We start from the raw sequence: 13,592 nt of genomic DNA on the forward strand, positions 1-13,592 counted from the left end.
CGGCAGGAGAAGGTTCATTCCTTTCTCCAGGATAACTCAGGTTGTCTGCCTTGGCATTAGGTGCCTTTATTCAGTGAGGCATCACACTAGCTCATTCCACAGTTTTAAATGAGACATACCAGGGCCTGTGGAGTCTTAATGGAGAGGATTTGGCAGTAAAAAGGTCCCTGACTAAACCCCCAGGTTGCCTATTAACACCTGCCATTACCTGCCATCTAAATGTAAGTTAAATAATCTTCCCAATTTGTATTTTGGCAAAATGCCACCATAGCAGATGGAAAAGACTGTATGGAACGGGGAAATTATGCATATACATTGCATGTGCGGACTCTGCACATTAGTCCTTTCTAGAAACATCCGAACATCCTTCTGCTCTCTGCTTTTTTATACTGTTTACACCATATGCCAGCACAGTAGGAGGGCCTTATCTGAGCGGCAAAAAGGAACACACAGATTTCATGGAAATTGCTCCATAAAGTCATCTTATTTAGGGGAAGGAACCGATGAAATTTACCTTGAGCATATATGTTATTAATTCACAAATTGAAAAAGGCAAGAACGTTTTAGAAATTACGGGAAGAAGAATGAAAATGTGTTATACAACCTTAAACTGTTAGATGTCCATATACTTTTTCTCATATCTCACCACATATAAAGCAGCCTGTGTCACAGTTTTGTAACTACCACAGTGTTCTATTCTCTGTCCCCAGACGGTTCTCATGTTTGCCAACCTCCAAGACTCTCTGCTAGTTTCCTCATTAAATGATGCACTAAATAAATTGCATTTTTCTTTCAATCCAAAGTGTTGCACTTTTAGTTATCAGAAATGAGATTAATATCCAAACTATCACCATTTTGAATTATGAGGATGGCATTTACACAGTAGTCACAGTAGAGGGTATATTGAGTGGAACAGCCTCCACCAATTTTAATACAAATGAGTCAGCTGAAGCTCCCAGCTCCATAATCTTAGGAACTTGATGTTTCTAGAATCCCATTTTTCCCCTTGAGTCCTTGAAGAAGTGAATGCAAAGGTGATTAAATATGGAAGGATTTTATTGGAGAAAATGCTCTTGTGACAATATCAAAATAATCGTGAGAAATAAGAAGGACTCTCCTTTATTGAAACCATAGAAAGAGAAGGGTGAATTTCTGGGATCCTGTGATGTAATGAAGTTAAGAGTGATATCTGAATTCGTCAGTACCATAAAGGAGTCCTTACAACACAGGACTCCAGCATCTGCAGGAACTGGCTTATTTTAACATCTGGATCTTAGAGAAGCTGTTGGTAACATGGCCTTGGGGGATGTAGTATTTCACAGCTGCAGTAGCAACCGCAGTTCTTGGTCAATTACACTTGTAATTACTTGACTCTATTCTCTTGGTCACCATAAACCTGGAAAGTGACTAATCTATGAAAGGGAACATTTCTACATAGGTCCATAAGGAACTCGCTGTACATTGTCAATAGTGGTTTAACTTACATTAAGAGTTATACTTCGGTGTGAAATATTCTTCTAACTAACCTGGCTGTTCTTTCCATGTTAGTAAATTTCTCTAGAGCAGCAGAATAACAATGTAACTGAACTATTTAATGTGCACATTAAACAGAGACTCAGTAGGTGGCTACCACTATTATGATAACTCGATATTTATTCAGAGCTATTGCATTCCATCTGAGAATTCATCCTGCCAAAGAAAGAAATGTTAATGTGTCAGACTAACAACTCTCATGCAAAGAAGTTTATAGTGGCTATTTAAGAATATCTCCTTGTGACATAAGAGTTTCCAATGTCAAGAAGCTCAATTCCTAGGACACAAGCACTTTCCAGTTACTTTGGTTACATGTGTAATTAGCTGAAAAGCTTTACACAACCAAGGCCAGATCAAGGTTACTAGAACTTTCAAAAGCATTGATTCTGGAAGTCCCAAACGAACTGGAAGCTGATTTATCATATCTCTCTGCTATGTGACAGTGCCATTCTATCTTTTCTTAACTAATAAGAACTTTGGATAAATACAGATTTACCACACAGAAAAAGGCAGCAGATACAGCATTGTAATGAGCATAGTACATGGGAAGATTATCAGAAGGATGTTCCATTGTGATTTAGATCCAGTAGCAGGAACCTTGCTCTGCATCCGTGACTCCAGTATAGTAATAGACATGTGTTTATTTTTTTCCTCTTGTTGTTTGGCACTTGAACATGAAGATTGAGATATAAAAACTGAATAAAATACAACATAATAGAAGCTGTAATTTATGCTTTGTACCTCTTCTGCTGGCTGTGATGACCCAGCATCACTATAATCAGGTGCTGAAGAGGATCCACATGTAAGCAACATGTTGAAAATAAGAAAATAAATGTTTCAGTGTGATTAGAACTTTCATTTGTAATCAAGAGCGTTTCTGGAACATGATGTAAAACTGGGTATCAAGAATTCCTCAGACCTTGCACAACAAAGGTGTGTGGCTGTCTTTCTTCATTGCACATCTGTCAACGCATATGCACATTTTATACTGAGCTACACGACCATTCTCTGCTCAGGCCCTGGAACTTTATCAGGACTGGGATCCACATCTCATCTCTATTGGCTCCACTACTACAAAAAATTTAAGTTTTAGGACCTAGACTCTTCTTGTTTGAGTGTGTTCGTATGTGTGTGTGTATGTGTGTGTGTGTGTAGATACTAAATGAGGAAAGAATTAAAGATAAAGACAAGTGCTTTACCTGAGTCCCTGATTGTTACTGTGAAAATTTCCTTACAGTATGATACTTGCTTAACACAGATAAGACACATAAGGAAGTTGCCAGTTTTAAGAGCATTGCTGGCCACTTTCTTTGGTGGGATTCGTGTGTCTGAAGAAGACCCCGTACTGCAAATCATTTTAAAGAGTCTAAGACAATCTCACCTGCTCTGCATCTTAGGGCTGTTCCCATTTGGACCATGAATCAGGAGATACTTGCATAGCAGGCACTCATAATCTACACATATTCACCCAGTTCAGTATATTTTCTATCATATTGATGTCGACAGTTGTAGCTGGGGTATCTTCCATTTACTGATCCTACAGGACTGCCTTTCTTCTTCAGATAAAGCCTAAAATAGTATTTAAGAGAATTGAAAATCCAGTGTCATGTTGATGAAAGAAGCAGCTTCATTTTCTTTATACAGTAAGAGACTTGAAGAGATTTACATGTTCTTTAGCATCATTTCATGGATTTGTGCATTTAGACCAAGGAGTCAGACAAACTTGTGTTGCTTGTCTTGTTACACATTAGATCAGACTGACCTAGAATTACAGATGTTCTCAGGCAGACCCTAGATTCCTGAGAGCATCCTTTTTCACCTCAGGCTCCTGAGTACTTGGGTCAAAGCTGTGAGGAAAGATGTGGAACTAAACTCAGCTCAGTTTTATTGATTTGCTTTCTTTTCTTGTTTTGGGATGCCTGTGACAGACTCCTGGCTTTCCCACTCATTAGACAAATGTTCTATCATTGAGTGTATCCTCATCATTTTTCTAATGTTTGTGGTGCATTTGTGTTTCGGCTCCAAGAACTCAATTTCTGATTGTCAGTCATCACATTGTGTTTCTTCCAGGACTACAATGATGAAATTCGTCAAGAGCAACTCCGGGAGTTGTCTTACTTAAATGGCTCAGAAGAGTCTGGCCGGGGCCGAGGTATTCGAGGCAGAGGGCTCAGAATAACTCCCACAGCTCCTTCAAGGTATGTGAGTTCTCACTCTGGGTGTATTAACAAAAATTGGTGACAGAGGCCTTTGTTGTTTGATTCTGTCCTGATCCCAAATAGAGCTGAACAGTCTCACACCGATAGCCAGTAAGACTGGTAGCTTATGGAGTGCACAAAACAAGAGTCGCATCCATATTCGTGAGATGATTACAAACATTGACTCGTGGCATTATTTTTAAAACTTGAGATAACTACTTTTACAAGTGAGGGACCGAAGAGGAACAAAAGTTTGCTGGGCCGTGTATGGTGGTCTAGGCCTTCAATCCCAGAAGTCAAGAGACTGAAAAAATGGAGTTCAGAGTAGTTTATGTGATGAGCTCCAGGCCAGCCATGGAACTAGTTTCAAAAGCAAAACAATGAAAGCTGAGTAGAATATTAAACTATTATCTAAAATAATAGATACATCCTGACTCCAGAATTCATGAGTTGAGCACTTAACAACCATCCTTAAAAACTAGAGCAGGGACCAGAAAGTCTCGGCTCCCCTCTCCAGGGTTAGAGCAGAGAGGTTATATAGAATTTGCTTCTTTTTAAAACCAAGAAAGTCTTTACACAATGGAAAATATACATATTTAATTTATGATGTGCATAGTTCTTAAATGAACATAATCTTGTAAAGTTGAACAGAATCAAGTTCTTTTTGGTGTTTTAAGTCTTTGAGGTTTATTTTTTGAGGTGTTAACAGAAAACATCAGTTTGCATAGAGGCAAATATCACATACATATTCTAATACCAAAGCCAGGAAAAAGAAAAACAGAAAACAGAGAACTCAGACTAACATCCCTGTATATCAATTCTATAGGCAGGATGGAAACATCTGTGAGCAAGCCACAGTGGGAAGTCTGGGGTCATAGGATTAAGTGCTTTGCAAGGATGCTGTACCTATTACTCTATATTGGGCTTTACTTTTGCCATGCTCCCCCCACATGCCCAATAGCTTTGCTCCAGCTTGCTGCCCCCATCTGTTTTGAGACCCCCTACATTCTGTCTATACTTCTGAGAAAGGCCCGAACACTATGAGTCTTCACACATCTGGCCCAGAACTTACAAAACTGGGAGCTAATATAAAACTTTTTTTCTGTATAAAAGTTATATTTCACACACACACACACACACACACACACACACACACACACCTCACATTACTCTTGCACAGACTACATAATTCATTTATTTCCTTCCCTTATGTAGCTGACTCATATATTTTCAAAGGACAAAACCTAAAATAATATCTCACCTGTCACATAGAAATCATTTTGAGATATGCTAAGATATTCTGCAACTTCAATTAATGTCCCAGACATTTCAGTCCTTATGAATACACCACTGTTTGACATTTAATATTTTAAAACCTTGTGCAGTTACCAGAAAAAAATTCTTATATTCCAAATGGAATACTAGGCAGTAACCATGTATAAATCAATGTGGAAATTCTGGGGAAATAATTCGAAGAAGGAAAAGACCAGAAAAAAAAATTTCTAGAGCTTCTTTTCTTATTTTATTTCAAAAATGAAATCTAATCACTGTAATAGTTTTCAGGGTCATTTGCTCACTGATATGTGCTTCCCTGACCAGGTACAACACTTTTTAAGAGACCAGTCTTTTATAAGACTTTTGCAGGTCTAGCCTGATGTTAGACTCTGAAGCAGCATTCTTGTGAGTCATCTTAAGTTAATCACTTTTGTGGTTCAGAAATGCAACTTTCAAAAGTTATAGCTGTTTTGCAGGAATACCTGAACCACATATTTGGTACACCAAACAAAGCCATACATTCTGTCTGTATTCTTCAATACTTTAAGTCCTTAAAATAATTCATGTATCTTACTATCTTAAAAGCATATAATAGTAATACACCCTCCCTGTTGTTTGCATATGGAATTGGGTGCTGAATGGGACCTTACCTGAGATATGTTTCTTTTGGCTCGGATTATGTGGAAAATTTAAATAAGCTTTACCTTTGGTAAATATTTATTCTACAGTTCTTACCTGAACAAAGAATGTATCACTATTATCATTAGGAGCAGATCTTGAAGGATAATGCGGACAACATTAAGAACTAACATGCATATCAAGGTGTGAAAAAGTTCTAGGTTCAGTTGAAGTTCCTGATGAAGAGACACAATTGAGATTTTTTTTTAAGTGATAAATTCTGCATATTTGCATTTCAACAGTGTAGTTAAAACGTGATGTAAATTCCCCCTTTTTTCCCTTTTTGACTTAATGAATATCATTTGTTCAGTATGAAATCTTTATACTATATTTCCCTCATGTTAAGAATAAATTTACATTAAGTCTTTGTGAAAGTTGGGTATTAAGAGAGAGGCATAGGCATATCTCATTTTCAGAAAGCATCTCACACATTGCTATTATGATAAAAATAGAGCAATTTATTGAATTCAGAGATAAGGAGTAGAGAAGAAACTAAATCATGGCTGGGGAGACAATTTAGAAGAACCTATTACCCAAGGCTGGAAACGAACAGCACCTGAAATACAGAGAGGCAGACTGGAGGAAAGAATTAAAGTCCAAGGAAATATTTTGCAGATAATAGTTTTTAGGGAAGTCTTAAATATAACACAAGAGGCAAAGGGGTCACAGGAGCCATAAGAGAAAAGTAGTAGGCTGAGAGCTTGGTGGACTTAGCCAAGACTCTTTTTCCAGTGCTGAGAGAAGAGCAGATGACATTTGGGTCAGAAAGGAACATGAAGTGAAGATTACATGAAGAAAGTGTTCTTTGAAGAAGTCAGAAACTAAACGAATCCTGCCCTGGGGATTAGCCCTGGACAATATCCTAAAATAGATGAGGGATGATGTAAGTTGTATGGGAGAAGGCAAGGGTGTTAATACTGCCAGGAAAGGACAGAGCACATAAGTAAGAAAAGGCACTGTGCGGGGTTTGCTGTGGCTGGGACTGGCAGTCTATTGAAAAGGAAATGCGATTTAAAAAAAAAATAAAATCAAAATGAGCATGACGCCATCACAGAGCAAAAACATTACATACATCCAGAAATCTAGACAGCATCCATAGGAAAAATTTTGATTTTAGGTCTAGGTAACTAAAATTTATTTAATTACCTAGAATTATGCACCATTATTCATGGATGTAGCTAGCACATGTAATTTCTTATCAACATTTGATGGTATTAACATGCTAAGCTCAGCACTAATATTACTGCAGTTGTCAGATCTGGGAGGAGGCTACTTGTGAGAAACACAGGTTTCTGGAGCCTGCGTGCATTAATTGTCTCATTGTTATGAGCAAATACTTGACATGAAGCAACTTAACTGAGGGAAAAAAGGCTAATTTTGGTGCAAAGTTTGAAGGGAATGTAGTCCATACTGCTTGGAAAGGCACAGTGGTTGCTGTGAACCTGTTACTGGAACAGCTTGGCTCCAACTGTCCCAGCCTTGGACAGGACAGTTGTTGGGCTCTAAACCTCAAGGCCTGTCTACAGAGAACTAATTCCTCCAGTATGACCTCCCCCCATCCTGCAGATTTTACAACCTCCCAGAACATCACAAGGAGCAGGATAGCTGTACAAATATCTGAAACGCAAATGACAACTCGCATGCCCAGGGAAGGGGAATCACACTTACCTGTGTCTTTATGTTATTATGATAGCATAATATTGTCTTCCTAGCCATTGTGTTCAAGGCTGGAACCATAGCCTTGGTTCCTTTATGTCTGCTGGTATAGATTACAATTTTGTATATTTCGTTCATATGAAATTATCTACTCATAGCTAGGTAAGCTCAGAATTTTTAAAAGCTCTGCCAGCCCTCTTATTCTTCATCCCCAAAGCTCATTTTGTCTCAGGAAGAAAGAGCCAGTTTGACTGCTATTCAGAGCCAAACGTGTAACCTGTGCCTCATGCAAAGGCATGGGCAAACCCTGTGATTGTCGGCATGCCAAAGATCATCATTTTCCTGAAAGCTTTAGTGGTCCTGCTGATAGCAGCGCTTTCTAGAGGCCAACATTCAGACATAATACACTGGAGAAATAACCATGTATTTGCCCAAAGACTGCAGATAAACATCCTTTCTAAAGGTTTTAGAATGTTATAAAAATGGCTGCATCCTTTGATCTCATGCTTTTGTTCAGATCACTTTTGTGTTAAGTCTGTGGTTCGGAACATTCAATCAGCCTTCTTATTGTTGAGCACTAATTCTGCAACCCTTGACTTATCATGTAAAAATATGTCAGTGACTGCTCCAGCTCACCCGGAGAAGGCATGCTGCATGCTGATAATTCGGGGCTGTGCAGCTTATGATACTGTAACTAGATAATGTCATCATTCTGGTCAGAATATCATCTTTTATTAGGATTATTTTGGAAATATTACCACACTAAAGATCACTGTGAATAACCCAAGCATGAAAGCAATCTACAGGTACACACATTCACACACACACACACACACACACACACACACACACACAGAGAGACTTGAACTTGTTCTTACAGTAGCCAACATGGCACATTTCAGACAATCCGCTGGTTTGTCTAAGTTTGGAAGACAAACAAGGTAGACTTTGCTTTTCTCTTTCCACATTTTTTTTCCTTTTCAAATTCTATATTAGAAAATATCAAAATACATTACCTGAAACATATTGATTGCACGGATTTTATTGGGACTAGGTCATAATGGTCAATGAAATGCATTTTAATATGATTCAAACTACTTTACAAATTATATAATATCTATCAGGAGTGGAGACTGATCTGTGTGAAGGCCGAGAATGTCTTCTTTTCTGCACATCACATCATCTGCGCGTCACCTATTTCTTCCAGGGGCCGTGGGGGAGCTGTTCCACCACCACCACCGCCTGGACGAGGTGTTCTTACCCCTCGGGGGACCACTGTGACCCGTGGAGCTCTTCCAGTGCCCCCAATAGCAAGAGGAGTCCCGACACCTAGAGCCCGTGGCACGGCAGCAGTACCAGGGTACCGAGCACCCCCACCTCCAGCTCATGAGGCTTACGAAGAATATGTAAGTACCCCAAAGGTATCAGCAGCTAGGAAGGGTTAGGTTTACAGATTCAGAAGGTAAAGTCCATTCTGTGTATGTAGAATGTAATTTTAATTGCAGAACACAGATGTCATTTACAGCAGAAGGTAGGCCATGGATTTACACGTGAACACTCAAAGTAAAGCTTTCCCTCATGGATCTCATTGATGCCATGCCTGTGACAACAGTGTCTTGTGTGTGAAGAATCAAACTCTGCTGAAATGTGCCTGTCTTGTAAAAGTCCAATCAGCTTTCAAATAGGAAATAAATTACAAATTATTATAAGCGTGATATGATTCATCATATGATCAGAGAATTCACTTGGAACCTAATAAACGTGACGAGGAAAGCTGATGAACAGAGATGTGAAACATGTGGTAGACTCCCATTGCCATGACTTTCTTTTTCATTCACCATGTCGAAATTACACAATTGGCATCCTGAACTGAAATGGATAGCGCAAACAGGAAATGTAGTATCACTAAATACCTTCCTCCCATCTCCTCTGCCTCCAGTATTTTCTCCTGGAGGGGCAGAACTCCACAGTGTCCATGCCACCTCCTTAAAACATCCCAGTGGCAACAAAAGTTCCATTGCACTAGGGTTCCTCCTGAGGCACACATTGCTATATCAGGCTTACATATCGCTCCCACAAAGGGATTTTGCTAATAGCATGGATAACCCAAAAGCAGACACATTGGAAAGTCTTCATCCAGCATGGAACATGATTTCTTTGTAGCTGCATAAGTAAAATATTCTTCCCCAAGTCCTCTTCAGGCTGTGTAAGCAAATCTGCACCCCACAGCCACATGCAATTAGGGCAGAATTGCATATAATTGGCCACAGGGGTGACTGGCTATTCAGGTGAGCTTCCAAGGACCATTGTTCCCCCTTCCTTCTATGAGAGAATGTCACCATTTAACAAGCCCAGCTGGGTTGTCTTTTACAAGCAGACACAGCTGGTATCCTGAAGGTATCCATTAGAATGAGGAGGGTCCGTGGGAGGGGCAGAGAACTGGGTGGGAGAAGAAAGGCCAAGATCAGTTTCAGATCCTGCTGACTGAAGTTGTTCAGCCTGCAGGGGTCATGGCATGGCATAGGTACTTTGTGAACTCTGATAAAGAATATTCCTAAACACTTACAGGCATCTGTGTTATATGCATTGAATAATTTTAGGACTGTAGGTATTGAATGAAATAGAACAACCACATAAAGTGACATTCTATTTTTCTTAATATCTTTCAGCTATGGCTTATTTGATCTATAGATGTTTATCTTTTTTTTTTAATTGACCAGGCACCATTGATTTTAAATAGCCAATAACCATTTGACCTTATGCTATTAAAGTATAAAGCTAGCATTATGAGAATGTTCTGTGTGGAAGTTCACAAATCTAAAAAAATCTGACCTTAGACCTTAGGAACACTTGGACTGAAGAGCTAGGAAACTGGCACAAATCTTTGTCCCAACTCATTCTTGTTTTCTATGGAGAAACACAAGGTCTTTGTTTTGGTTTTGCTTTTTAAAGACTTGTTTATTTTGTATAAGTACACTGTAGCTGTCTTCAGACACAACAAAAGAGGGCATCAGATCTCATCTCAGATGGTTGTGAGCCACCATGTGGTTGCTGAGATTTGAACTCAAGATCTCTGCAAGAGCAGTCAGTGCTCTTAACCACTGAACCAGCTCGAAACACTAGTTTTCAGAGGGGAGAAAGTATCAGCTTGGAAGGCATCCACTATTTCTGCAATAGCACAGCATGGGTAGCAAGAAAGTCTGGGTCTACAGGGTTTTCTTGTTTTGTTTTGTTTTTGTTTTGTTTTTAACCTCTTAAATTATATAAAAACCTATAGCTGACAATATTTTAATTTATTATTGTTGTTGTTAAAAATAATAATTGGGTAGGTGCATACAAGTTTCAAATGAGTCTGCTAAGCCTCTAGTGGCAATCCCTATAGTGCCAAACAGGACTGGATTACATGGGTTGTACTTTGAAACTATTGATTCCTCTGTAAGAGGTAAGAAAAAACAAAAGCTTAAGTGTCTCAATAACAAAATAATAGCGCCACGCTGAGTTGATGGCAAAAATCTCAAAGGAGTTCTTAACTCTTAGATAAAATTTCTCAGGAAAAAAAAAATGCTCCCTCTATTATAAATCACAGTGTGAGCCAATTCTTTCCCTACACACACCTTCTCCTGCTGAGCATCAGCAGTAAGTTTCCAGCCACACAGAATACAGTAGGTAATCAAATCCACTCCAAGCAGCTGGTCTGACAAGAAAGCGCTTACAGTAATTGAGACTGCTGTTTTAAGGTCATCATTAGTGGTGTGTGTGTGTGTGTGTGTGTGTGTGTGTGTTGGGGCTTCTTGCATATCTTGACTTGAAATATTTTTAAGCTTCTCTCTGTTAAACATCTTTGGAGTTTACACCTAGGGTTTACAGATACATCACCATAAATGAGGTAAAGTAGGAAAATTGAAAATTCGATTTTAGCAAAAACTCTTATAGAAGAGAATAGTGATGTCATCATATCTACCAGAGGCTAACCCACTGGAAAAAGTGAAATGAAACATTTGAAGGTTCAGCTGGCTCCAGTCCCGGTATATTGTCACAGAGGCTGATACAGATGCAGATGCCACCAATGAGTTTGGAGTTTCACTATATTACTGGGGAAGGAAACACGGGCTTTGAGTCAATGGCTTCCAGTCTCCAGAGCCTCTGCTCTCTATCCTTGGCAACAGGGCCTTTCTCTCAGTGAGGAGCACAGCAGAATCCCTCCTAGGGTAAGCTCACAGGGGATATGCTCCTGCACATACACAGAATCCTGCATTTCATCATCAGCCGGGTTCAGCCAAGTTCCAGTCAATATTTAATACATCTTCCCTTCCACTTTCTGGATTCCTCCAACTACAGAGAACTTGATGGACACCCCCAGAAAAAAAAATGCTAGCAATATGCCACCTACAGACATTTGAAAGAAAACCGTACCATCCTGGGAGATACAAAGTTGGCCCAATAACTACCTTTGCTGATGGGTTTGCTGTGTAGGGCTCTCTTCGTCCTCTTTCAACTATTAGAAGTCATTATATCTTATTTTTTCCCAATTGCAAGATTTTACATATTCCAAAGGCAGAAAATATTTCTTATGTTTGTCTTCCCAGTTCTGGTTGGCAACAATGGCATTGACCTACTTATTATATTTTTAGAAATATTGTAAATATATATGATTCCAGGCACACATGCATACTTTGTTAATATTAAACTGATAAGAAGAGAGAATAGCATACAATACATGTCTAATTAACAAGGCCCAAGTTCCAGCAAAAGAAATCGCCATTCCTAGCTACAGGTGTTTGAAAATGTCTCTAAGGTGGAGGTAATGGGCAAACTTTGAGATGCAGAGGGAAGAAAATCACAGGGAATGGTAAAGGAAGAGCCAGGAAAGCACTGCAAATGGGAACTGCAGGAGAGTGGGGATAGAGACAGGCTTTGTAACTTTCTAACTGTGGTTTAAAAAGAAATTAAATTAAATTAAAGAAAGAAGGAAGTAAATAAATCTAAAAAGATAAACGAGTGTCTGTGAGAAAAATATGGTTTTTTTTCCAATAGTTTTTGAAACAATGGAAAAGAGAACAAAGGCTACACAAATTCAGAATTCCCATTTGGAGGACTGAAAGTTGGAGCTAGAGTTTACCCCCACTGGACGTGAGTGTCTTAAACAACAGACACTGGTGTCTTAAAAGCATGTTTCTCAAAGCTCCCAGTCACTTCTTTGCCAGTGTCAATTTCGTCTACACCCTTCTCAGATGTATATCTATCATTCTGAGCATTTTGTGTCTTTGAGTTTTAATTTCGATATCTATAAAACTTGTAAATATGAAAACCTTTTTTAAAAGAAGAAAAAGAAAAGAGGACAAAGGGAGATTTGAGGAGCCTTGCTGAGATGTGATCTAGGTTAGGATAAGATGTGGTTAACATGGCAAAAGAAACCTCAAGATGACAACACTGGTCCAGAAAGCCCGCAGATACGAAGAGCACAGGGAAAACGAAGCTGTTTTCACAAATCACGGGCTCTATGTGTGCGAGAATTGTGGGCATAGCTATTTGGCTTCCTGAAACATTTTATCTGAGGGAGCTGGGTATCATTCTTGTCCTGAGGTAGAAACCTGAGGAATGCTCTCGCACTCCACCTGGTGTCCTGACACAGTATTCACATGCACAGAGCTGCCTGCTGCTTGACTGAATGGCAATGCTGGCCCAGGAAGCATGTGTTTATAGGAGGTTTGAAGTCTATTAGTCAGAATCTCTCCTCTGGAAACTCTTCCGATGATTTAGGCAAGCCCTGAAAGAAGAAAGGTGCACACAATCTGTCACAGAACCAGCAAGGAGCTGTAAAACACTCACATAAAAAGATCGTTGACAAGACACCAATAATCACAACTATTTTTCTGTCACTGAAAATAGAAAAAAAAAATCCTGTATATTCTCTCCTCTATAGGATTTTCTATTGTAAAATCACATTTATGTTATAAACTGATCAGAAACTATGCTTTGAACAAAAGCAGATGCACAGGGTAAAGAACCCACTATTCAAACGTGTGAACTTGAGTGTGGATCTCTAGATCCCACATAAAGACATAAAGCTAAGGACATAGTGCAAACATTTCCGGTCCTGGTGCTTCATGGCAAGAAAGGAGGCACACACGAGAGAATCCCTGGAAGGCATGAGAGCAGCTAGTTGGCAGCCTATATCTCAAATAAAGTATAAGGCAAAGGCTCATACTCAAGATCCCCCCCCCCCACACACACACACAGGAGCCCGAGTGA

At 39.3% G+C, this 13,592-nt stretch overlaps 1 protein-coding gene across 1 annotated transcript in view; it reads left to right on the top strand.

The window, feature by feature from the left end:
• KHDRBS2 (KH RNA binding domain containing, signal transduction associated 2) overlaps positions 1 to 13,592 on the top strand; it is a gene marked incomplete at both ends in the record, with an annotated part of 365,783 nt that overhangs the window by 216,156 nt on the left and 136,035 nt on the right. Inside the window, 2 exons of the mRNA XM_080917471.1 lie at positions 3,604 to 3,731; positions 8,548 to 8,746. Of these exons, the coding sequence (XP_080773597.1) occupies positions 3,604 to 3,731; positions 8,548 to 8,746 (327 nt within the window). The remainder of the gene's footprint in view (positions 1 to 3,603; positions 3,732 to 8,547; positions 8,747 to 13,592) is intronic.

The sequence above is a fragment of the Micromys minutus genome (genome assembly GCF_963924665.1).
Source record: "Micromys minutus genome assembly, chromosome: 5".
In the NCBI taxonomy this organism is placed as follows: Eukaryota; Metazoa; Chordata; class Mammalia; order Rodentia; family Muridae; genus Micromys; species Micromys minutus.